The sequence below is a fragment of the Dromaius novaehollandiae genome, chromosome 27 (assembly GCF_036370855.1).
Source record: "Dromaius novaehollandiae isolate bDroNov1 chromosome 27, bDroNov1.hap1, whole genome shotgun sequence".
In the NCBI taxonomy this organism is placed as follows: Eukaryota; Metazoa; Chordata; class Aves; order Casuariiformes; family Dromaiidae; genus Dromaius; species Dromaius novaehollandiae.
The window spans coordinates 4,420,641-4,442,432 of NC_088124.1; the positions used below are offsets into that span (position 1 = coordinate 4,420,641).

Genomic DNA, 21,792 nt, shown 5'->3' on the forward strand with positions numbered 1-21,792 from the left:
ATTAAGAGCGAGAGGAGTGCAAGCAGAGAGGATTGTTGCTGTTGGAGAACACTTTATTTCATCATTAATTTTCCTTGTGATTAGGTTAGAGGGGACTGTTTGCTGTTCCAGAACTCATATCTTCATGGCCAGTTGCAGCAGGAGCAGCTGGCATCAAAGACGAGGTCAGCCTGGCAGCTATCCCGGTAGGTTTCACCGTCACTGCAGTTGTAGAAGCTTCTCTTGCTGGATGGATCTGCATAGATGCCGTTGGCCTTGCCAGCACAGAAGCCGCTTGCAGTGGAGCCACTACCTGAGCTCCCGCTCCCACTTGCACTCCCACTTCCAGAGCTAGGAGCCTCAGGGATTGCTGAACTGGATTGAGAAGAGGCAGCACAGCCTGAAATAAGAGCAGGGAAGGGATTATTGGTCTCTGATGGTCTCTCAGCACTCCCTCCCTCCATAGTCCCATTTGTAGTGGAGTCAGCAGACCAGTTACTAGACTTTGTTCCCCTAAAGTTTGGCTGGGTTCATGTCTGGCCTTGGGAACAGTGGGCCTCAGGTCCCAGTCCCAGTCTCACTCTTTTATCCTAGGGGATGTAGAGTGAAGAGGTCTTTCCTGGGCAGCCTGTAGCTGTGCCTTCCACAGAGAGTCATTGTCCTCCAAGCCCCTAGAGTTAAAAGTTCATGGCTCTCTGAAACCCGGCATCAGTACTGAGCTAGGGTGTCACCTTCAATAACACTTGCCACTCAAGTTACTCACTGTCGCTTTGCAGGCCAAGAGCCGCCTTCAGGGTGGAGATCAGCGGATATTTCCCCTGTTTGCAGAAAGAGCCAGTGAAGTCGTCCATAGCAAGGGACCATACCATAGCACCGCCATAGTTGTTGCTCTTCAGCCAGTCAGCCTGTTCAGTGCCGGAGGAGAAGTCCTGGTTAGTCCCAAGGCCTGCTACTGCAGACGTCCTCCCAGAGCATTACTAGTACATCCCTGTTTCCCACGGTACCTTGATGTTGAAGCTCTTGATGTTGTCATAGCCCACCCATGTGCTGTCCTTGTAGGCATAGGGCACATCCTGAGGGGTATCCCAAGCCTGGGTGGCTCTGGAGTCCAGGAACGTGCAGATCTGGGGAGAAGAGTGGAGAGGGGTAGTTATCAAGCATCCAACAAAACAGGGCAGTTGGAATATTCCATGGGTCCCTTGTTAAAAACTCCCTGCTGGGTAATTCAATGACTTTTTGTGCTCGTGGCTGCCCATATGTAAGGGCAGATGTGTACCTCGTAGTAAGCCAAGGTGCCAGCCTCTCTTGTGTAAGTTCCAGCAGGCCCAGGTCCTGATGTTGGTGCCCCAACAGCAGTGTCAGATGGGTTTTGGAGGTCAAAGTTGTGTCCATAGGTTGGGAATCCAACAAGGAGCTTCTCAGCTGGGGCACCATTGCTCTTCCAATAGTTCATAGCATAATCCTGTTAAAAACCATCGCAGTTCAAGCCTGTGCCAGGGTTTATGGGAGGAGGACCAATTCTTGAACTTCTCACCACCGGTGTCATCACAGACCTGACACTTGAGACACAGGATCCCAACATATACTTACGACACTGAGGTAACTGTTGCTGCCACTGTCAGCTGAGCCTGTGTACAGAGGGCTGTTCTCTCCAGTTTGTCCAGCCCATGAACCATGGAAGTCATATGTCATCACATGGAAGTAGTCCAGGTAGCTGTGGAGAACATTGCATGCATCTATGTCCTGGCCCATTGAGTCACCTCACCCAGTACTGCTTGTACAGAGGTGTCATCTCTCCACCAAACAATGTTCCCCTCACGCCCTCCCCTTCTGCAAAAGACTAGGGAGTCCATAGGAAATGCAGTGGGTTTCCACCAGTTAATGGCACGGTTTCCCTTAAAAGAGCGAGGAAGTGCCAACTAAGTCATTGCAACGGTACCTGCGAGTTTGCTACTCACTTTCCAAGCTCAGCAATCTGGTAGCCAGACTCAATGTTGGAAAGTCCTGCAGCAACAGCAGCGGTGATGAGGAGCCTGGGCTTGTTAACCTCTTTAGCTTCCTGCTCAAAGGCTGCCAGCATTTCCTGAGAGATGCCAAGAAGAGAGAGATGCCTCACCATGGACCCCCTGCGCTGAGTCTTCCCAGGCCCTGGGGCTCTGGACAGCACCGTGCAGAGCAGGGGCTTGACCAGAAGCCTTTTATTTCAGCCTACCTTCACAAGAACAGTAAAGAGAGCCTTGTCCTCAGCTGGGCTGCCTCTAGACCCAGGGTATTCCCAGTCAATGTCTAGCCCATCGAACTCATACTGGCGCAGGAATTTGATGACTGATTTGATGAAGGTCTGGCGGTTCTCAGCAGTGGAAACCATTGCTGAGAACCTAGGAAGCAGAGGAGAACAGAGTGGAGGTTTGGTCAGTGCCCCTTTCCTCCTCTCCCTCCCTTGCCAGGATGCAGTTATGAGAAGGAGATGGTGTGAACTTACTTGGCTGTTCCGAAATTCCATCCTCCGATAGCCAGGAGGGTCTTCAGATTTCCATTCCTGCAAAGCGAGGGACAGGATCATGTTCCACAACAAATAAAGGCTTGGTGTCACCAATTTCTAACTGTACACAGAGGACCAACATAAAGCACAGTGCTCCTGCTTTTCTTAAAAGTCCTAAAAGTCTTAAAATCCAGTGAGCAGGTGCAGGGCAGACCGAGTCATAGTCACCATCCATAGTGGATCGGCGCTTGCAGCCTGACCTGCCCTCCCCGTCACTATCTGCCTCTTTCCCTTGGCATCGCTTGACCAATGGATTGCTTTGCCGTTGTGCAGAGAAAGGGAAAGAAAGGGAGGATGAGTGGTCCCCTTTGCTCTCGATACGTACTGTTTTTTCAAGCCATTGAAGGATTTGTAAAGGGTCACATCATTCCATTCAGTGGTCGTGATCTCATTGTTGGACATGCCAGCGAAGGCGTAGATCAGATGATTGCACAGGCAGGGGTCAATGTTCTCAGGCTTGTAGCTTCCCAGGCCAGGCCTATACTGGGCCCAGTTGGTGAAGTAACATGACAGCACGTAGGCAGTGCCTGCAGAGAAATGGAGGAGGTGATGTGTGGCTGGGCTGCGCCCAGGAGAAGCTCATTCCTTAAGGCAGAGCATTGTAACGAGATCTGACAAGAAATGACTGGGCAATGCTTCCTTGCGGGGAAAGGAGTTCAGAGCAAGTGAGGTAGGGTCGGCTATCCTACTGCAAACTGGCTCGCCAAGGAGAGATTTGTCCTTGAGTAACGGCCTGCAATATATTGTAGAGCTTTTTTCTTCAGAGGCACCATCACTACCTGCCTCTCCTTCCTCCCCACGCTCCTTCTAGCTTGTAAGTCTGCTCCAGTGTCGTGTATATGCCAGTGCTGAAAAGGGTTTTGGGGGAGAAAGCACATACCTGTCTGGGCGTTCAGCAGGAGTGCCAGACCTTTAAAGAAGAAAGTGTGCAGTTAGTCTTTGACCTGAGAAATGGGGTAACGGCTGAAGTCGCAGAAGCTCTCTGGTATACACTCTGCTCTGCAGGCAATGGAAGTGCTTCTGTGTGTGGGCCCGTTTTGCTCCTCTTGAGCAGGACCAGTCTGAACCCAACGTAGCCTGTACGTCAGGTCACTGCTCTTTCTGTGGGGAGACACACGAGGGCTCCTGCTCATTAAGGGCTGGGCGTTCTGCTGGCTTCGTTCAGCCAGGGTTGAGCAATGGGGGATCGGAGGAGCCCTGAGCACGGCTGGAAGAGCAGAAACTCTCTAGCACATACTCAGCTTTCCAGACAAGAGAAGCACTTCGGTCAGTGGGTCCATTTCTGCTTCCCAGTGTCATTGTCTTGGTCCCAACACCACGTTTCAATTTTAAACCACATTAAATGAAGAATTTGCATTTCTAAAGTCCAAGCAATCATCTCCCAAGTTGCCTGAACATATAAGCATCGAGAAAGTAGATGCTATGGCCTTTCCTTTGCTAAAAGAGAGAGAAACCTTTCTAATCCCCTTGTATACCCACCCAAGATAACAGTGGAATAGCTACCAATACTAGTCCTGAAGGCAGAGAATGAAGTTGTCAGGCAGGACTTACCGGTGAGCAAAGTGAGCTTGGCCATCTCTGCCTGGGACTGATTTGGTGCTGCTTGTTTCTCAGTTTTATACAGCTCTCTCATTTCATGCAAATCTTGTATCAACAAGAATGCACAAACAATATTTTGATATTAGATAAAGAGAAATATCACAGAAAATGATAGCAATACAATGGGTCTTAACACTGGAGCTGGAGAAATGAGTATTATCAGGCTGCGCCTTTTAATGGCGCTGCTGATTAGAAGAAGAGCAAGATTAGATGGCTTTTCCTTTTAGAAGTTTTGTTTACAACGATAAGTTTTGTGTCAATACTGGCGATCGCCCAGTAATAGACGGCTGAAGCGTTCAACCTTGCGTCGTCATTGTGTCTGCCCAAGGGTGGTAGGTGCAGCCAAAGCGAAGGCGGGTGTACAAGGGTTTTCTCAGCTTGGTTAGGGCAGCGGGCGAGGGCAGACTGAGCAGGGTTTAGACTCTCAGAAGGGTGCTTAGCTGAGGACCAGGGCAATCGAGTCACACTTGAGGGGAGAGTTTGCCAGTGTCACATTGTGGAAAGTGAAGCAGGATCATTTTTGCTGAGCAGTTCTCCCATTTGGACTTGGGACTGTTGTTGTCAGGAAAGAAAAAAGAGAAGGTTAGAAGAGTCCTTTAACACAGGGCCTTAAACAGTTTGTGTACTGATGGCCTAAAGAGGGCCTGCATAGTGGCATGGTGAGCAAATGTGGCAGTATCTTACCAAGACAATCTTCTTGAGGGAGCATTACTTCTTGGAGGCCAAGCGCTACGAGGGGAGCCCAGGGACAGAGCATCATTCGGGTTGCATTTGCTGCTGCACTTACTCCCTCCTCCTCGCTCAGCTGTTTCCCAAACTGAGAGGTTTCTGTGTTGCCCAACATTTGTCTGTTGTCTGCATGTACTGTGAAGCCCCTTCAGGAGAAATAACCGAATCTCTTAAATTCTACATGATCTTGTCGGTGGTTGTTCTTGTGATTTTTTTTAAGGGCCATGTGTGGTCTAGCTTGAAAGTTTCATTCTGTTGCTTTCAGGATGCCGTGTTTTGTTTCCAGGCGTATATGAATATGACTTTCTAAATGGCAAAGGGGAGTGCTGAAAATGAGGTTTTTGACTCAGAGTATTTTTTCTGCATCCTTGTTTATTCTTCAGGCCAGGAGGAGACTCCAATCTTTTATTGTGTCCCAGTAGGAGGGTTTGGGTTTTTTTTTCTCGCATGCTAGTCACTGTCAGGGCTCGTGCAAACGGTGGAGTAAGACACAGCCTAACTACGCCTGGTTCCTCTGTGCCCAGACATTTCTTAGTTCGTGTTACGATGATGTGAAGGTGAATTTCCAGGAGGTCACCTAGACTTGGTGGAATGAGAGCCTGGAAAAATCCCACAAAGTTGCCCATATCACATGCTGGCACCTGACCCGCTGACCTGCAGATTAAAATGCTTTAGACTTGTATTTCAGATTTTGTGTACGCAGCAGATGAGATATGGCGGATGAATAACAAGACAGCCACCTTCAAGAAGTATTTTTCCAGTGTGTTTCTGAGTTGATAAGGTAACACCAAGCGTACAAGACCAGGAGAAGTGGATTTTGCAAAATCCCACCCTCAGTGACCTTTGGAGTCTCACAGGAGAAGGTCTGTTACTTGGAGAACATGTTTCAGTGAGAAGAGGAAGGCATTTGGCAAAGGGTCAGGGAAGCTAATTTGTGTTGTATGGAGGCAACAGTTTCTGCTGGGCAAATTCTGGAGTTTTCCTTTAGTGGTTATTCTGCCTTCACTCTGTCCTAAGAAAGCGCCTTTGCTGTTGGTTTCGGTGGGAGGGCTGGCGGGCCTCGAGCAAGGCCAGAAGAATTGGTCCCTACATTCTGCATTCAAGATAAAAAAGAGTGGAGTATTCAGACGGAGACCTTGCTCGTTGTTCCTGTAGCCAGAGCATTGGGGTTCAGAAAGATCCAGCCTTCTGGATTGTTTCTGCATGAACTTTGCTTGATGCACGGACAAAAACTGTCATTATGGTCATTGCATTATTATGCTACGACTACGTCTGTCTCTGCTCATTAACCACCTGGACTCCTTTCTGCTGGGTCCTAGAAAAAGAGATGCAGGTTTTCACATTCCCTCCAGCTGAGCAGCGTGCAGGTCCCTTTCCTGCTGCTCAGCTCCAGGATGATTCCTTCGGCTTTTGCCTCTTGTCAGAGCCCAGGCAGTTTGTCAGGTTCAGGCATGGGCTTGCACAGCCTCGCACCCGTCTGCTGGGAGATGGCTCTGACAATTGACTCTCAGCAAACTCGTGATGTACTGCTGTTTTCCAGGAAGATCTTAGCCATCCCTGGCCTTAGCAACCTCAGCGTACACAAGCCACTGCTTTAGAGATGTTGCTTTGCTGTACCTGCCCTTGCAGGATGGAGATTCGGCAGGTCCCTGTGGAAGGCTAAACCGAGGAGAAATGTCGATGTCGGTGAACTGGCGTGGTGTATTTCGGATACCAATATCCTTGCCTTTATCTGGATGCAGAGGCACAGGTACTGGTCTCCCGGAACAGGGAGGCTGGAGCTGATGGCCAGTGCAGGCCTTTGTGCTGATGGAAGTGTTGCAGGTGCCAAGTTTTGCATTAGCAATGCAGAGACATATAATAGGTAGAGGGGCCTTTGGCTAGATATGTGAAATATTTGGCTTTGGATTTCATGGGACTCAAGGCTGCTTATTGGCAATGCAAAGATGTTACTGAGCTAGTATAAATGAATTCTGGATTTATTCTTTGGATGTGACAAGCTCTATGATTTTGCCAATAAAAGCTAGGGGAGAGCTATATGCCTTTTTTTCAGCTGCTGATCGGATTTTCCTCACTGCAGGCAGACAGTGTATTACCACCAAACAGACAATCTGTTTGCATCAGGAGAAGGCCAGAAGTATTAGAGCAGCAGAAGTGGTCACTCCCACTAATTCCTCTTCTCTAAACAGAGGCCTTTTAAATGAACCTTTGCTGTGAGAGGAGGAGTTGTGTGATTCAGGCCCGAGGCTGGCACAAGGGGCATCAGGCCCTGTTCCTGATCAGGCCACGGAGTGGAGTTTGGGGTATTTTGGGGCACCTCACTGAACCACCCCGTGAACGGCTGCACGCCTGGCTGGACTGTCCCTGCAGCTGGAGGGGGAGTTACTGCAGCTGTTTCAAGGCTGGAGCACCAAGGCAGTTGGGTCTTTCGAGATGGGTATGTTTGGAAGATAACTTTTGCAGGAGGGGAATGCTTGTTCCTCAGTCTATGCATAGACCTTGTATGATGGCTCTGTGGGGAGCCAGTCCCTTGGTGGTGCCACTGTTACCCTTGTCTGTGTGCTCTCTCATGGCACAGCCTGACATTCCCCATCTCCTCCTCTCCCTCTTTTCCCTATGCCCGGCTGGCATGCTGGGACAGCAAGAAGCCCCTGCCAAATTGCCAGGGTGGGGCTGTTTGAAGTCCAGCCTGTGGATTCCTGCCCTTCCCTGAGCAGGGGTGTGAGTATCAAGAGGGAATCAGGGAGCCTTGGAATATTAAGAGCGAGATGAGTGCAAGCAAAAAGGATTGTTGCTGTTGGAGAACACTTTATTTCACCATTAATTTTTTTAATTAATTTTTTCAACTCCCAAGTTGCCTGAACATATAAGCATCGAGAAAGTAGATGCTATGGCCTTTCCTTTGCTAAAAGAGAGAGAAACCTTTTTAATCCGCATGGAAGCCCTTGTATACCCACCCAAGATAACAGTGGAATATCTACCAATACTCGTCCTGAAGGCAGAGAATGAAGTTGTCAGGCAGGACTTACCGGTGAGCAAAGTGAGCTTGGCCATCTCTGCCTGGGACTGATTTGGTGCTGCTTGTTTCTCAGTTTTATACAGCTCTCTTTTCATGCAAATCCTAAATCAACCAGGATGCACAAACAATATTTTGATATTAGATAAAGAGAAATATCACAGAAAATGATAGCAATACAATGGGTCTTAACACTGGAGCTGGAGAAATGAGTATTATCAGGCTGCGCCTTTTAATGGCGCTGCTGATTAGAAGAAGAGCAAGATTAGATGGCTTTTCCTTTTAGAAGTTTTGTTTACAACGATAAGTTTTGTGTCAATACTGGCGATCGCCCAGTAATAGACGGCTGAAGCGTTCAACCTTGCGTCGTCATTGTGTCTGCCCAAGGGTGGTAGGTGCAGCCAAAGCGAAGGCGGGTGTACAAGGGTTTTCTCAGCTTGGTTAGGGCAGCGGGCGAGGGCGGACTGAGCAGGGTTTAGACTCTCAGAAGGGTGCTTAGCCGAGGACCAGGGCAATCTGGACCCTCTTACTGCAGGCATACTGTCTCTCCAGATCCAGGTTTTATGGATTGCCTTTCGCTCGTGTCATTTAAGCTTGGTGTCACTTCAGTGAAGTGGAGAGGATCTTCTTGAGGGAGCGTTACTTCTCAGAGGCGGAACACTACGAGGGGAGCCCAGGGACAGAGCATCATTCAGGTTGCATTTGCTGCTGCGCTTACTCCCTCCTCCTTGCTCAGCTGTTTCCCAAACTGAGAGGTTTCTGTGTAGCTCAGCATCCGTCTCGTGTCTGAGTGTCCTCTTCGCTGGGGGCAGTCAGTGCTCCTGACCCACAAGTCTTTGGTTTAGAGGGCGCCTACCGAGGAACAGGATTATGTCTGTATGTCTTCTGAGCCCCAATGAGCTGTTACAATCTTTCCATCCAGAGTCTTCTATGGTACTTATTTTTTTGCTGTCTGCATTGCAATAGTGCCCAGGTAGCTTTCTGTTAGGCTTGTTGTAACTTCAGCTTTTATTCACTCAGGCCTTTCGCTGCTGTGCACGCACAGGTGTGGGCTGGCAGGGAGCCTCAGGCAGGGCACCGTGAAAGGCTGCAGCCTTCCTCCCCCGAGTGCAAGGAGAACTTCTGGGGAGAAAGCATCCCAGCAGCTGCTGGTGGAGAAGGTGGGTGTGGGGAAACGGGAGCTTTAAAAGCACCTCGTCTGCTTTTCCTTTTTCCTTTTCTTCCAAGCAGGCTGTTAAGGGAAGTTAATGTGGCTTCACTTTTGGCAGAGAGGGCTCTCTAAAGCTCACCCTGGGAGGGAGGATAGGAATTGCTCTATTCTACCTTGTCAGATCTTTTTTTTCTCTTTAACTCTGGTTAGGTTTCTAGCTTTAAATCTCTTCTTTTTCATCTGTTTTCACAAATAGGTAGTATGAATAAGAGGAGCAAGTCAGGATCATAGAAAGTCTGCTGAAAGTTTCTGGTGAAGAAAAAGGCAGTGGTAGGAGGGAAGACATAGGGCTAAGCTGTTTCACCTGGCTTGCCAAACTTTTCTCTAATCACTTGGGGAGTCTTTTAATTCTGTGCTTAAAATTTCTATAATGCTCTGGGAAAAAGCAATGAATGAGGGAAATCATGATGCCAAATTCTTAGTGCGAAGCACTTTGAGGGTGTTAAATATGATCTGCCACTATGGTAAAATGTGGTGAACTTTCTCTTTGCAACCCGTGCTCTGTGCTTGGCTGGGGAGTGGTTTCTGATACGGGATATGCTCTGGGAGTTCTGTATTGAACCTCACTGTGCTACGAGCTAGAAGGGTTGAATCTCCTGAGAAATCAGCATGCTTTATCATTTAACATACGGTACAGCCTTGCCTGATACCAGCGACGTTAGTCTTCAGCTCTGTCTCCTTCCTATTCCCCAGCCTCCTCAGAAACTATCACCACCGAGAGATCACCTGATTTTATGAATTAAAGGAAGGAAGAAGTAGAGTTAAGGAAGAGGTTTCTCTGCACGTGTAGATTGTAGATTTGCAATTAAATGCTCCCCAGAAGCATTGCAGGAGACAAAATAAAAGCGCAACTGTAATAGAATGCAGTTTTAATTAAGGAGAGCATCTTCCCCCTGGTTTGGAAGAATCTGCTGAAGTCAGTGGCTGGGTGAAGCAGAAATCCTTTTCCTGTGACACAGGAGAGGTTTGAGATCTGAGACTTCTCTTTGGAAAGATGAAACTGTACACCTTGGGCTCTGCCATTGTAAGGCACTTAGGGAAGCTGTGGCAGCCCCTCAGTACAGGCTCTTCTAGGTGACAGTGTATTAAAAGCTGCTTTAGACACTGGGAGAGAATCACTCTGCAAATACTTCCTCACAGTGCTCTGAAATATCATGTTGAAAAAGGAATTAAACCCTGCAGATTCGGGGCACCGGTGAAGTCCTGCAGAGTGAGACAAGAAGTGAGAAGCTGCGGGGAGGTGGGCGGATGGAGGAGGTGGTGCCATGGCCACAGTAAAGATTCATACAAATATCGTCTGCCAAGACTAAATGGGTAACACTCCATTGCAAGATGAAAACAGTAAGCCTAAAAGCTCTCTTTTTGCCCTATGTAGAGTTGCCATGGATTTTCCCCAGAACCTCACATGCCTGCTTCCTGCTACAAAGAGCAATGAATGCTTTGAGGATAGGGCGCTATAGGCAATTAAAATATCCAACAGTAGGTGTCAATGTTGCTTGCTCTTCCCTGCTTTTCCAGCAGTCTTCTGGTAACATTCAGAAGAGAAATGTGCTTGCGGGCCAGAAAGCTTCGTTGCTGCTCATCTTTGTTTAATGACAAACAGAGATCTGAGATCAACAGGACATTTTGTGCATTTCCTAATACAAATGGAGTGTTTCATTCTTGCTGTAGAAAAATACAAGAATAAAAGCAAATCACTGCTTTAGACTTGTGTAACCTCCATAAGACATGACTGTCTAAAGTGAAAGAAGAGCTATTAAACACACCTGCTTAGCTGTGCAAATCATTAGATGTGACAGGACGCCCACGAAGACATTAGGCATCCTATTGCTAAAGAATCCAGGTTTACCTTCTGTCTCCTACACCTTTCTCTACCAACAGAGTAAATATTTATTGTGGGGCAAACAAGGCCTGAGTAGTCAGATTACAGAGGGAAACTCTAATTTCCCTGGTTCCATGTTATGCTTGTGCAGTCTTTACAATAAGGCTAGTTTTATTCAAGCACTGTGTTACTCACTTTAATGATAAATGTTACATCCTGACAGCAGTTCAGCTGGTTTTCCTGACTATCTGGTTTTGCTCAAAGCTCTGTATGATAAAATGTTTATCAGGTATAAAGATCAGAGCACTCTTATCTACTCCTTCCTGGCAGACTACATCCAAATACAGCCATCTCCTTCCTGGCAGCTTCAGACTCCTACCCAGCGCTTACTCTTTTTGGAACTCAGCTTATGCTTCCGGGCCTGTAAAAGACAATATACTTCCTGAGAGCAGCTTTCATTTCTGCTGTTGCTGCAATTGCTCAGTTGGAAACATCACTTTACTGGTGTATGATCCTGGGGCTCCAGGGATCTTTGTGCATGCACTGCACTGGCAGGCTTTGAGCAGGGCCGAGGCGTGAGTGTTGGAAGTATTGACCCCACTTCAACAACAGAGAGTGACCCCTTAATTTCACTCCTGATTCTCAGAACTGTTCCCCCTCCTCCTTTCTGGAAATGACCCTGGTGCAATATGTCCTGCTCCAGGGTATTTTGTTTCTGCACATGCTTTCTGCAGATCCCTGCTCTCGATAACTCTGAATTTTGGGAGAAAAGATGAGGGACAATAGTGCTGTGGGTATTGGTGCAAACACGTTGTGAATGTGCTTGCTATGTAATGACTTTACCTAAGTCTCTCCTTGGCCTTCCTTTTTTGTTAATGTAGTACTCAGCATTTATTTCACAAGGTATTTCAGTTAAGTAGCAGTGTGTCAGAAATGTCCCTGTGCTTCTCCTGTATCATAACACATTGACCTCTGCTTTTACCCAGCCATGGACTTTACAAGACTTCTGCAAACCAGGCCCTAGGGTAGATGCCAGGTATCTCTTAGTGCAGACAGATGAGTTGAATCTTCTACGAGTAGGATAAAGAAGGTCTCTCATTTACTTTCCTTAACTGGGGAAAACCAAGGCACAAAGAACAAGAAACCATCTTGAGGTTAGAGTTGAACTGAAGGCAGAGCAAGGAATGGACTTGGCATACTGAAACGCAGAGATGCACAGAGTATGTTTAAAGAGAGCTGTCTAGGTTTCCTCCCAAGAGTTTAGGTGATATTGCTGGTCTGTCAATGGTTTAACAGCTTATGATAGCTGAGCTCTACTTGGTGGGTGCTGACCTCCTTGGAAAGACTGACCCCTCACTCCAGGAGCCTGACAGAATTAAGAAAATGTGGCCTCAATATCACTGGCCAAATATGTGAAAATCTGGCCAATACATCCAATTTGGTATGTGTACACTTGCTTAGGTTACTGCCAACCTAATGGGATTTCTGCAAATGAAGTCATGAAAAAGGATCTCTCCTATCCCCAAGTCCCATAGCCCTTGGATGGATCCTTCACAGTGCAGTCCACAGAGCTGGCAGTGGCTGGTGTAATGGGATCTCTACGCGGTGAGGAGAGATCTGGAATGCCTATGGGTCTGGCATCTGCTCAGCTGCCTGACTGAGCATCGAGGGGATTTGGGAGCTGCCCTAGTCCAAATCTTGCTTTCTGTTCCTCTGCATAGATCCTTTTGGTCTAGCTGAGGATGCATGTTGCTGATTCCTGGAGAGCTGTGCAGTGGGAAGTGCATGCCGAAGGGCCAGCGACGCTACCTGCAGCGTGATACGGTTGGTCCAGGAGCAGGGGATGCATGGGAAGTGTGCATCTGTTTGTGTTCAGATTCATGGCAGGAATTTGGGGGCTTTAAAGATCCTTGGATTCCCTCCTCATAAAGATAAGCACACCACGTAGGCCTTGGGTGTGGAATTTGTGCAGACGGGCATTCAGGGCACTTTTCTTACATAGGGCAGTCAGGAGAGAATCCTCTCTCTCTGATTCTCACGACACCAGTTCATTTGTATAAAAGTCTCTGTTTTGAAGCCTGGTTTCCCCAGCACTGACTCCTTGTTGCAAGGGCTAGGTCTGTTCTGCTGCACGCCATCTTCCTCTGGCATTTGCTTTCCCTTCTCTCTGCAGCTCACAGAGCAGAACTAAAGAACTGCTGATTTTCAGATACCAGCCATTCCCTGCCTCCCGGGGGAAATTCTTGCCTTCTGCATGTACATTCCCAGAAATATCATCTCTGACTCACTCTGATTACGAAACGCTGGAGTTGTTTCCCTGCTACTTATACAGAGTGTCATCGTTTATACACAGTCTGTCCCCAGGAATTTTCGTAGGATCTGGAAGAGTCCTTTCCATGGGGAATTTGATGCAGTATTGCGATCTCCCATTGCATATTCTTTCCTTACAGCACTTTCATCTTCCTTCTTCTCTGTTAGCACTAAACTGCTATAATTAGGCACTGTAAACAAATCACAAGCTTCTCTGATGTTGTGAAACACTCAAACTTGGTTTCTGGCCATCCTGTTCCTCAAATAAACCTTGACTCTGTACTGCAGGCATCTTACTAATGTTGCCTAGAGATCGGGACTGAGGCAGCGAGTTCACCAGCCCTCTGTGCTGCTGGAGAGCCGAACCAACAGAGTGCTCTCCACATCTAGGAATGAACTGCAGAGCTGGATTATCCCACCGGTCCTGGTATCAAAGCGTTAGTCCCAGGATTAACCTCACGGTGTGGCAGCAAGTGAGAACAGGCCTTTGAAAGGGAGCATATATGTTTATGGCACAGATTCACAAATTTCTCCCTTGCACACAATGTCTGTGCCCAAATGCAGGTGTGTGCAGGTGAGCAAAACGTACTGCCCAAAGGTTATGTATGCATGAACAAACATGCACATGAGTGTTATTTTAGCAAAGGAAATATCACATGAAGAATAGCTCTTCAGGTGCTTTGGATTTTTCTTTGTTTTCTCTATTTTTATGCACCTTGTGTCACATGCAAATTTTTTCTGAAGTCTGTCTTTAAAAAATGGGATTTATTAAAGTATATAATCTTCAAAAATCCACTTAAGATTGGTAATGTATATTGGAGCTATTTGCAAGCTATTCACTTAAAAAAGAAATCATCACCAAGCATTCAGATCTTGAACTTCTTACAGTCAGGATTCAACGTGGCAGGTTCGATCAGGATTCTCCTGTTTTCCCCTCACATCTCAGCCCAACAATCCCTATTATCCGTGAGGAATGAACCAGATGCCCTGGACTGGGAGCTGTGACTAGCTGAGAGTGCTGAGGGCTAATCCATCCCTGATGCTTTAGCATTTAGCATTTAGCAGTGACCAAGCAGGTCGCTGAAGTATGGACATCGTCTTGCGTTTGTGTTCCTGTTCACGAGCTCTAGTCCTCATACGTAAGTTAGAGCAGGGCTCCAGGAAGTCCTTTTTGGGCTCTTCCTTTCTGCTCTGAATCCTCCAGAGGAGGCTCTGCCCCACAGCAGCATCCCAGCTTATCTAATTACTTATTAAACTCTTTCTCTGGTTAGCTGACATCTGCCTGATTCCAATTAATCTTTGTTCACAAGCTCAATAACCTGAGCCATCTGTGTAGGTAAGAGAGATAAGCTTCGCATTAAACATTTACAAGGCACAGCGAGCGCGTACTGGAGCAGCAGTTGCTGAGACAACCCGGCGGGCGTCTGCGCGCAGGAGAGCCGCTGACCCCGTGCCTCTAACCGCCCCGCTGCAGCTGAACGAGAGTAACCTACCCTGGGACGTCTAGGGCCGGGATGTGCACGCTATCGCAGCACAAGCAAAGGGGTAGTTGTCCCTCTTGCTTACAACCATGAGCTTTTGTGCTACGTGAGCATAAGGGCTTTTTAAAAACCAGCATTTTGAGCCCTAGAAATTCTAGCAACCAAAGAGTCTTTAGATACAACCCATCAAACTGCATAAGCAGTGGCTCTAAATGCTCTTTAACCTCAAACACTTAAAATAGCTCAGAAGTCAGTCTGACCCCTTTGTCTAGCTTTCCTGAACAGGGCGAAACACGTCCTTAACTCTGGGCAGAGGCACTATCTGTGTCCCTGCTATTCATCACGTATTGTCCTTGTTTCGAAAGAATGTTTTGAAATATTGCCAGGAAGGGGCTTTATTTTGCAGAACGCCTTCCTTCTCCAGCTGAAGGTTTCCATCCCTGCGGGCTCCTTAGCCAGCGTAGCTCCTTCCCGGAGGCCCGGTGACTGCCCAGGAGCTGGCCCGGGCGCTGGGAGCCAGGGCTGCCCCTGCCGGGGGGGCATCCACACCGGGCCCCCGTGGCACAGCCGTTTGGCTCTGGCTTAGGGGAGGCCGAGACGCCGGTGTGCCAAACCGCCGGGAGGGCACCGACTCCTGCGAGCTGATGGCTGCAGGGAGCTGCTGTCCCCAGGGCGGACCAGCCAAAAGGGAGAGATCATCAACCGCATTAATAATTTTTTATTCTAATGGTATTGACTGTCAGCCCGATTATCTTGGCTGCTCTAAACCTTGCTCTAATTCCCCCGGTCTGTCCTAGCCCGTTGCAAGGGAACGCGGCTCCCCTGCTAGCTGCGCTGCCAAAACCACCCGCAGGGTACCTGGGCCGATGCTCTGCGGTTTGGCCCGTGGTGCTAAGGCCCGGAGATCCGGTGCAGCTGGCGGAGCTGCGGGGTTGCTGCGTGGGGATGGGCTGTGGGGGAGCCCGCGTGTCCGGGGGACGGGGGACCGGGCAGGCTGTCCCCAGCCGGGCAGGTTCTGGACTTCTGCTCACGGTGCGGGAGCCGTGCTACAGCTGGGGAACCGAAACGCCCCGTGCAGCCTGCTGCCTGCCCCGTCGTGTCTAAATACCACCCGGATTTCCCAAGCCGCAGCCGCGCTGGCCACTGTCTTTGGAGCTTATGCAGCAAAAAATGCGGAATATTGCAGACCTGAGAGAAAACCCAGGCAGGCTGAGGACTGTGGCTAACCTGAAAGCAGTAGAAGTGAAGTTCATCAAAGACGCTGCCGATTGTTTGCTCCGCTCGGGGACAGGCTGCGGGGAAGGGAGCACGGGGATCCTGGGGCGCGGACGCGTTTCGGCTCGACGCTCGCGAGCTGGCGAGCCCGCTCGGAGTGTGTGGGATGGGGAAGCTGGAGCGGGCACAGGCTGGGGGTTAATTTTGCGCTGATGTGTCTGAGCACGGGGACTCTCCCGGGGCCGCTGCAGCAGCGCGAGCCGAGAAGCTGCCAGACTTGCGTGGGGGCGGAGGAGGAAGTGGGAGTAGGAGCATCTGTCTCAAGCAGCCTCTTGAAACAGCAAATTGTTTCTCCTGGGTGATGAGGAGGGGAGGGGGCAGCGTGCAGGGGCTTCCCTTGGGTTTGCTCACCCGCAGGGAAATGCACACACCTTTGCCCCAGCTGTTGGTGGGCTACAGCAGCCTCCCCCGCGGATCCAGATGTTGCCTGTGCCGCCCCGCCTGTCCTCCCTGCCTCCCGCGGGCCGAACGCCGTCACCCTTAGCGGGCGGCCGGGCAGCCCGAACGCGCTCCCCGCCGGGAGCCCTTTGCAGCCACACGGATGTCTAGCAAATCTTTAAAACCTGCCGGAGCCCTGCCGCCCTTCCCCAGACCCCGGCACCGCCGGCAGCGGCGCAGCAGGCTTTGGAGGCGGCTACATGCCGTCGTGCCTAAGGGCAGAAACGCGGGGGCTTTGCTCCGTTGGGAGCGCGGCTGGGCTCGGCCGGCTCCGCGGCTCGCTCCGACGTCACACGTTTTGAAGGAGCCCTTGCCGGTTTCCTGCTGGGGAGCGGGTTGTGCTGACGTGCGGGCCGGCCACGTCAGGCGCAGCCGGGAAGGGAAACGCAGCCCTTTTTTGGGTGTAGACTAGAGCCGAGTCTATTGGTCTGAGCAGAGAGGAGGGCTGAGATTCGGGAACAGCTGGGCTCCGTCTGTAATTTAGCACTGAACTCTTAAACAATACCCTGGATAAACACGCTCCGGGGTTGGCAAGCCTCCCTCTTCTTCTCTGCTCAGCACAATACTTCCCTTTTTCTTTTAAAAATGTTATTTTATTGCTGATAATTAATTTGAGTGGAACGCTGTCCAGAGTTATTTTTAGATTCGCTTCTCCGATGGCACAGCCTGCCTCCAGCGTCTCTGATGCGGCTGCAGCACGGTGCTTTTGGAAATGGAAGCAATCATTCCCCTTCCACAAAACTTAACAGTTTCTTGACCGGAGGCAGTAGCCGAGCCCGGGTGCTTTGGGGATACAAAAAGCCTGTTTGTTGTGGAGAGAGAGGACCAGAGGAGCCGAGCTCTGCTCTCTGCACGTTCAGCTCCATTTGGAGGCCTTCAAGTGCCTAAAAAAGGGGAACAAAATAACCCTGGATTGAAGCGTGCTTGAAGTGGCACGTTCCTCCGAGTACGTTTTGTGTATGTGCGCACACTGGAAACCGGAGCAATTTACAGTAAACCTTTAAGGCAGGCTTAAGTCCTTAGCTCCACTTGACTGCTCCCCAGCTTCTGGGAAAACCCCGAGCTAGCCCCAAAATCCATAGCGAGGCCGTGGATTTTTCCGCACACCCGTCCTGCCTGCCCAGCCAGGCTCTGCTTCGCCCGCCTCCCCTGCCGCTCGGCCGAGGCTGCGCGCCGCAGAGGTGCTGCTGTCGCGGGGGCGGCTGCGGGAAAGAAAAAAAATCAGGCTAGCAAGGTTGCAGAGCTGAGAGGAGCAGATAGTTAATCTGAGAGCAGCTTTCTGCCCTTGCACAAACAGCTCCAAATGAAGAACACTTACAGCACTGCTGCTCGGCTGGAAGGTCCCTCTCCCCCAGCCCAGCCTGACCCTGGGGCCCGCCGGCAATTCCGGCTGACTCAGGTCACACCCAGGGCTCCCGTCTTATCAGGGCAGCGATGGAAACCTGTTCTGCAGGGCTGGGGAGCGAGACGCCCAGCGAGGCCATCGGCAGTGCTTGTGTTTTCTCATGTTGGTCAAGACTTGGTCCGAATCCTTTTTATCCCAGGTGTGATGCTTTTCTTTGCATACTTAAAGCTGCACAAAGTGTAATTAGGCAGCTCTATGTAATTACGCCAATTATGTAAGGTAAGCACCCCATAGAGTAATTGTGGCCAATTTTTAGCATACCCAAGGGCAGTTATAAGGCCCAGCGTGACCTTTCAAACGATTTTCCTGCTCACATGTCTCCACAGTACTCATCTTAGGTGTGTCTTAGGTGACATCTTTGAAGTGGGCATTATTGTCCTGTTCCTGCTGAGAAACAGCTGGCTGGAGAAGAAATATTTCTTTTTCCATTCCTTCTCTCAAAAGAGGAGTTTCATATCTTGTTTCTATTCTAAAGTGGCCTGAAACTGAGACTCTGGATGTGAGAGACCCAGATTCTGCAAATCCGCGAGGTTCTTGCCTTAGAGTCTGCCCTTCTGTGAAGAAAGGCAGCTCCGTTCCCTTGTAGCCTTTCATCCCGTTCCCTAAAGCCAGCTTATCCCTTCCCTGCCTGAAGATTGACCTCTCCTCTAGCAGCAAAACTGCCTGAGGCACGCCAGATCCTGCCCTGCCACGCAGCTCCCAACCCGGAGTCCCTCTACCCTCGTCCGGGGAGACACGAGCCGGTAGCTGGCTGTGGTATCTGAGCACCAGCACGAATCCCAGTACAGCCCAGCAGAGAAGGCACAGAGGCACCAGAGCGCTGGGGAAGGACGGTAGTGAGATACAGAGGCTCCAAGAAGTGCTGGGATGGAAAGAACATGGCTTTCTCCTTCTTTACACAACTTTATTCCCAGCCGAAAAGCAGTGAGTCAAAGGTGCCCAAGAGGGCGTGGGTTCTGGCAGGGCTCCTCACCTGCGGCCGTGTCTGGAGGCCGTGAGCCAGCTGCAGGGATGAGGTGGGACCGCCGAATTGCTCACCGGCGCTTGCTGGGAAGGGCTGTCCATGGGCCGCTGCTGCCAGCGCTTGGAGGAAGGGGCAGCAGGAGCACGAAGGAGCTTGGTCTTAGAGTCAACGGAGTTGCCCCTCGGGACCTGCTTGCTGTTTGGCTGGACCAGATCCTCCTCTAACCCGCCAGCAGCACGTACGGGTACCTCTGGGATGTTTTCTAACACCTGCGTTCCAGTCTGTCCAGAGCTCACACCCATCCTCCCTGAAAACCAAGCTGCCAGGGCCCTGTGGACTGGTTCAAGGACACAGCAGGGGCTGGGGAAAGGCTGAATATCAACACGTGATGCTCCAGCGTCCTGCTCCCTCTGGCTCGGGGGCCTGGTGTTCTGTTCTGCTGCTGTCAGTCCCAGGGAGCCCCAGTAAAACCCACGAGTTTAATGGTTTTAATAGCTTCCAAGGTGCTTAAAATCAGAGTGGGATTTTTTTCTCCCCTCTCTATGCCTCAAAACACACACTGGTCTCCAAAACTGAAATCTGACTTTATTCTGCTCTGTTTTCTCTGCTTGTTTTAGCTGACTCCTGTGTTTAACACCTTTACATGGACGCATTGAGCTAGTTCATGTTTTTAATTTTCTTCTTACCAATGACGTGTAGATTTTATTTTTTTAACACCCCTTGCAGGAGGAAAAGAAAAGCTTCACACGCAAGGAGACTTATGGTGAGATCTCAAGCACTGGCAATCTTGAACTGGAATTTCTAATGGTGGAACAGAACAGAGTTTGAACCTGATGTGGCCTTGCTAGAAAAGGGGAAAACAGCCATTTAAAGCAGACAAATGTGTACAATTGCCAAGCAAGGGCTCTCCTGGGCTCTGGAGCAGGCAGGGGGAACGGTGGTGCATGGGTTGTTATTTGTTGCTTTGTGTGTTTAAGAGGGCCCTCAGTTGCCGGGTCTCTGCAAAAGCTGCTTAGCTCAGGAGTGCTCTTGAGAATGAGGGAGTGGAAAGCAGGAATTTCAGAGCCTTTTAAGGTCTGTTTACTCTTTCAGCCTCCACAAATTTCAAGGGCATGTATATTAGGCAAATCTGAAATGGTTATCACGGTGAGAGCTGCAGGCACAGGAGGGAGTGGAGATCCCTGGAGCCCTGTCAGCCAGGAGTCCGGGGTCACAAAGCAAAGCTTTCCTGCTCCACTGGGCCATTTCTGTACTGAATATCCATGATCTGGGCTGAGAACAGCCCCTCTGCAGGGACTGTAACAAAACAGTCCCAGGCCTTGCGCTTTCATATGGCTTGTTGCTACAGGGAACACCTCTGGGACACCTCTCCCTCGTCCTCGTCATGGGAAACCTCAGCTGAGATGATGACACGGGGTGGGAAATGCTCATGATAGCAAAGAAACCTCAAGCAAAAGGACGATTGCACAGGCTTTGGAGGCACTCACAAGGCTTTTCTAACTAGTTGGCAGCTGTGAAGCTGCCCAAACCCACAGTTTTTCCCATGCCAAGGACACGGGGGAAAGATACTGGAGGGATCCTGGGGGTCCTCAGTCTGCAACCAGCTGGCAGAGTGTGGGGAAGGGAGGGAGGATGCGATGAGCAGCAGAGGAGCTGCTCTATCACAGCAGTGCTGCTGGAGGCCAGAACTGACTTCCTGACCTGCGACTCTTGTTTTACACTGGCACAATACCTCTAGTGCAGGGATCCGAATTTCCCAAATGCTGGTGATCTAAGACACTATTTTGGGTGTGTCTTCAACCATAAATGTTAACAGTGCATAAAACTTCAAATCTTGACTCCCAAGCAAGATTTTCCATCTTGACTTAAGTTTGGTAAGGGTGAGCAAGCAGCTAAAATTGTAGGCAAAAGATCTTAGGTGCAGTTCTGCTGAACCTCTACGAGGCTCTGAGATAGCAGACTGGACTCATCTTGTATGGGAGCTACTGGCGACGCTAGAAACAAAGGATAGATGACCTGGTGTTTAGGAATCTGAGCTCTGGGGGACATCTGAATTCAATTTCTTCCTCCGTCACAAGCCACTGGCCTGCCCCAGGCCTGTCATTTTGCTTTCCTCTGATTCAGTTTACCTCCTGGGAAGTAGGGGAGAAGGGAAGAAATAGCGCTTTGCCTTGCAGGCTAATTTTGTGGGATAGCTATATTAAAGGAGACACTTGAATGTAGCAACTGAGGACTCTGTTATGCCAAAAATGAACAAATCTGCTAAACGCTGAGCACAGTTCTCCAGTTCTGCTCTCCAGCTGGCTGCAGTTTCCTTCCCCAGCTTCATGCAGCCTGTTTGGGATGCACTGGCTAGTTAGGTTAGGAGCCTATGTGCCTCACTGCAAGTCGTGCCAGACCTGGCCCTTCAGTCTTGCAGGCCCGTGTAGGTGGGGCGATGGCAGGGCCGAGGGGGCCGTGGTGCCCTGGCAGGGTGGTGCTGGTTGCGAACGGCAGCAGCACGCATCCTGCTCCAGTCTCTGCCTGGATCTCTGTACCCCTTCCCTGGGCCAGCGCTGGTGTCCTGGTTGCGAACAGCTTGGGATGCACTTTCTCAGCTGCGAGGAGGGTTTCCAGACAGGGCTGTATTTGTAATTCACTCAGCAGGCCTCGACCAAGGCAGGGGAAAGTGGGTTATTGTTTTTCCAAACCTCCTTTTGTTTTCTAAGGAATGTGGCTGCAAAGCCCTGCTGCCAAAGCCTCTCCTGAGAGCCCTGCTCCGACTGTCGGTCTTCCCTGGGCTGCTGTGTCCAACAGGGATGTATGCCAGCAAGTGAGCTATGTGGAGTTGTTCTTACCAGCCCCACGTAGCTCTTCCCCCCAACACACACCACCCCACTCTCCATCGTCCCAGGCACCGCGGCCACTGCAGACCTTGGTGTTCCTTCTGCACAGCGGTTCCTCCGACACCTCATGCGGGACAGTGTCCCCGTGCTGCCTTTCCAGCCGTTGTTCTTGGCATGTCTTAGCCACCTCGTTTGTT

The 21,792-nt window shown here is 50.0% G+C and overlaps 1 protein-coding gene across 3 annotated transcripts; it reads right to left on the reverse strand.

Annotated features, from left to right (window-relative positions):
• Window positions 1-32: 32 nt before the first annotated feature.
• On the reverse strand, window positions 33-16,190 carry LOC112990157 (acidic mammalian chitinase-like). Of its 3 annotated transcripts, XM_026111705.2 has the most exons (12): window positions 15,916-16,190; window positions 7,879-7,970; window positions 3,402-3,431; window positions 2,847-3,048; window positions 2,462-2,518; window positions 2,192-2,357; window positions 1,938-2,062; window positions 1,570-1,693; window positions 1,256-1,441; window positions 984-1,103; window positions 743-884; window positions 33-379 (listed from the first exon to the last, which is right to left on the reverse strand). In XM_026111705.2, the coding sequence occupies exons 1-12, from the start codon at window positions 15,939-15,941 to the stop codon at window positions 123-125; spliced, it is 1,527 nt and encodes a 508-aa protein (XP_025967490.2). In that variant the 5' UTR covers window positions 15,942-16,190; the 3' UTR covers window positions 33-122. The 3 variants fall into 3 exon arrangements, with proteins under 3 accessions (XP_025967490.2, XP_064354140.1, XP_025967491.2); XM_064498070.1 differs by lacking the exon at window positions 7,879-7,970 and having other exon boundaries at window positions 15,916-16,186; XM_026111706.2 differs by lacking the exons at window positions 7,879-7,970; window positions 15,916-16,190 and adding an exon at window positions 4,073-4,170.
• Between the last annotated feature and the right edge of the window lie 5,602 nt (window positions 16,191-21,792).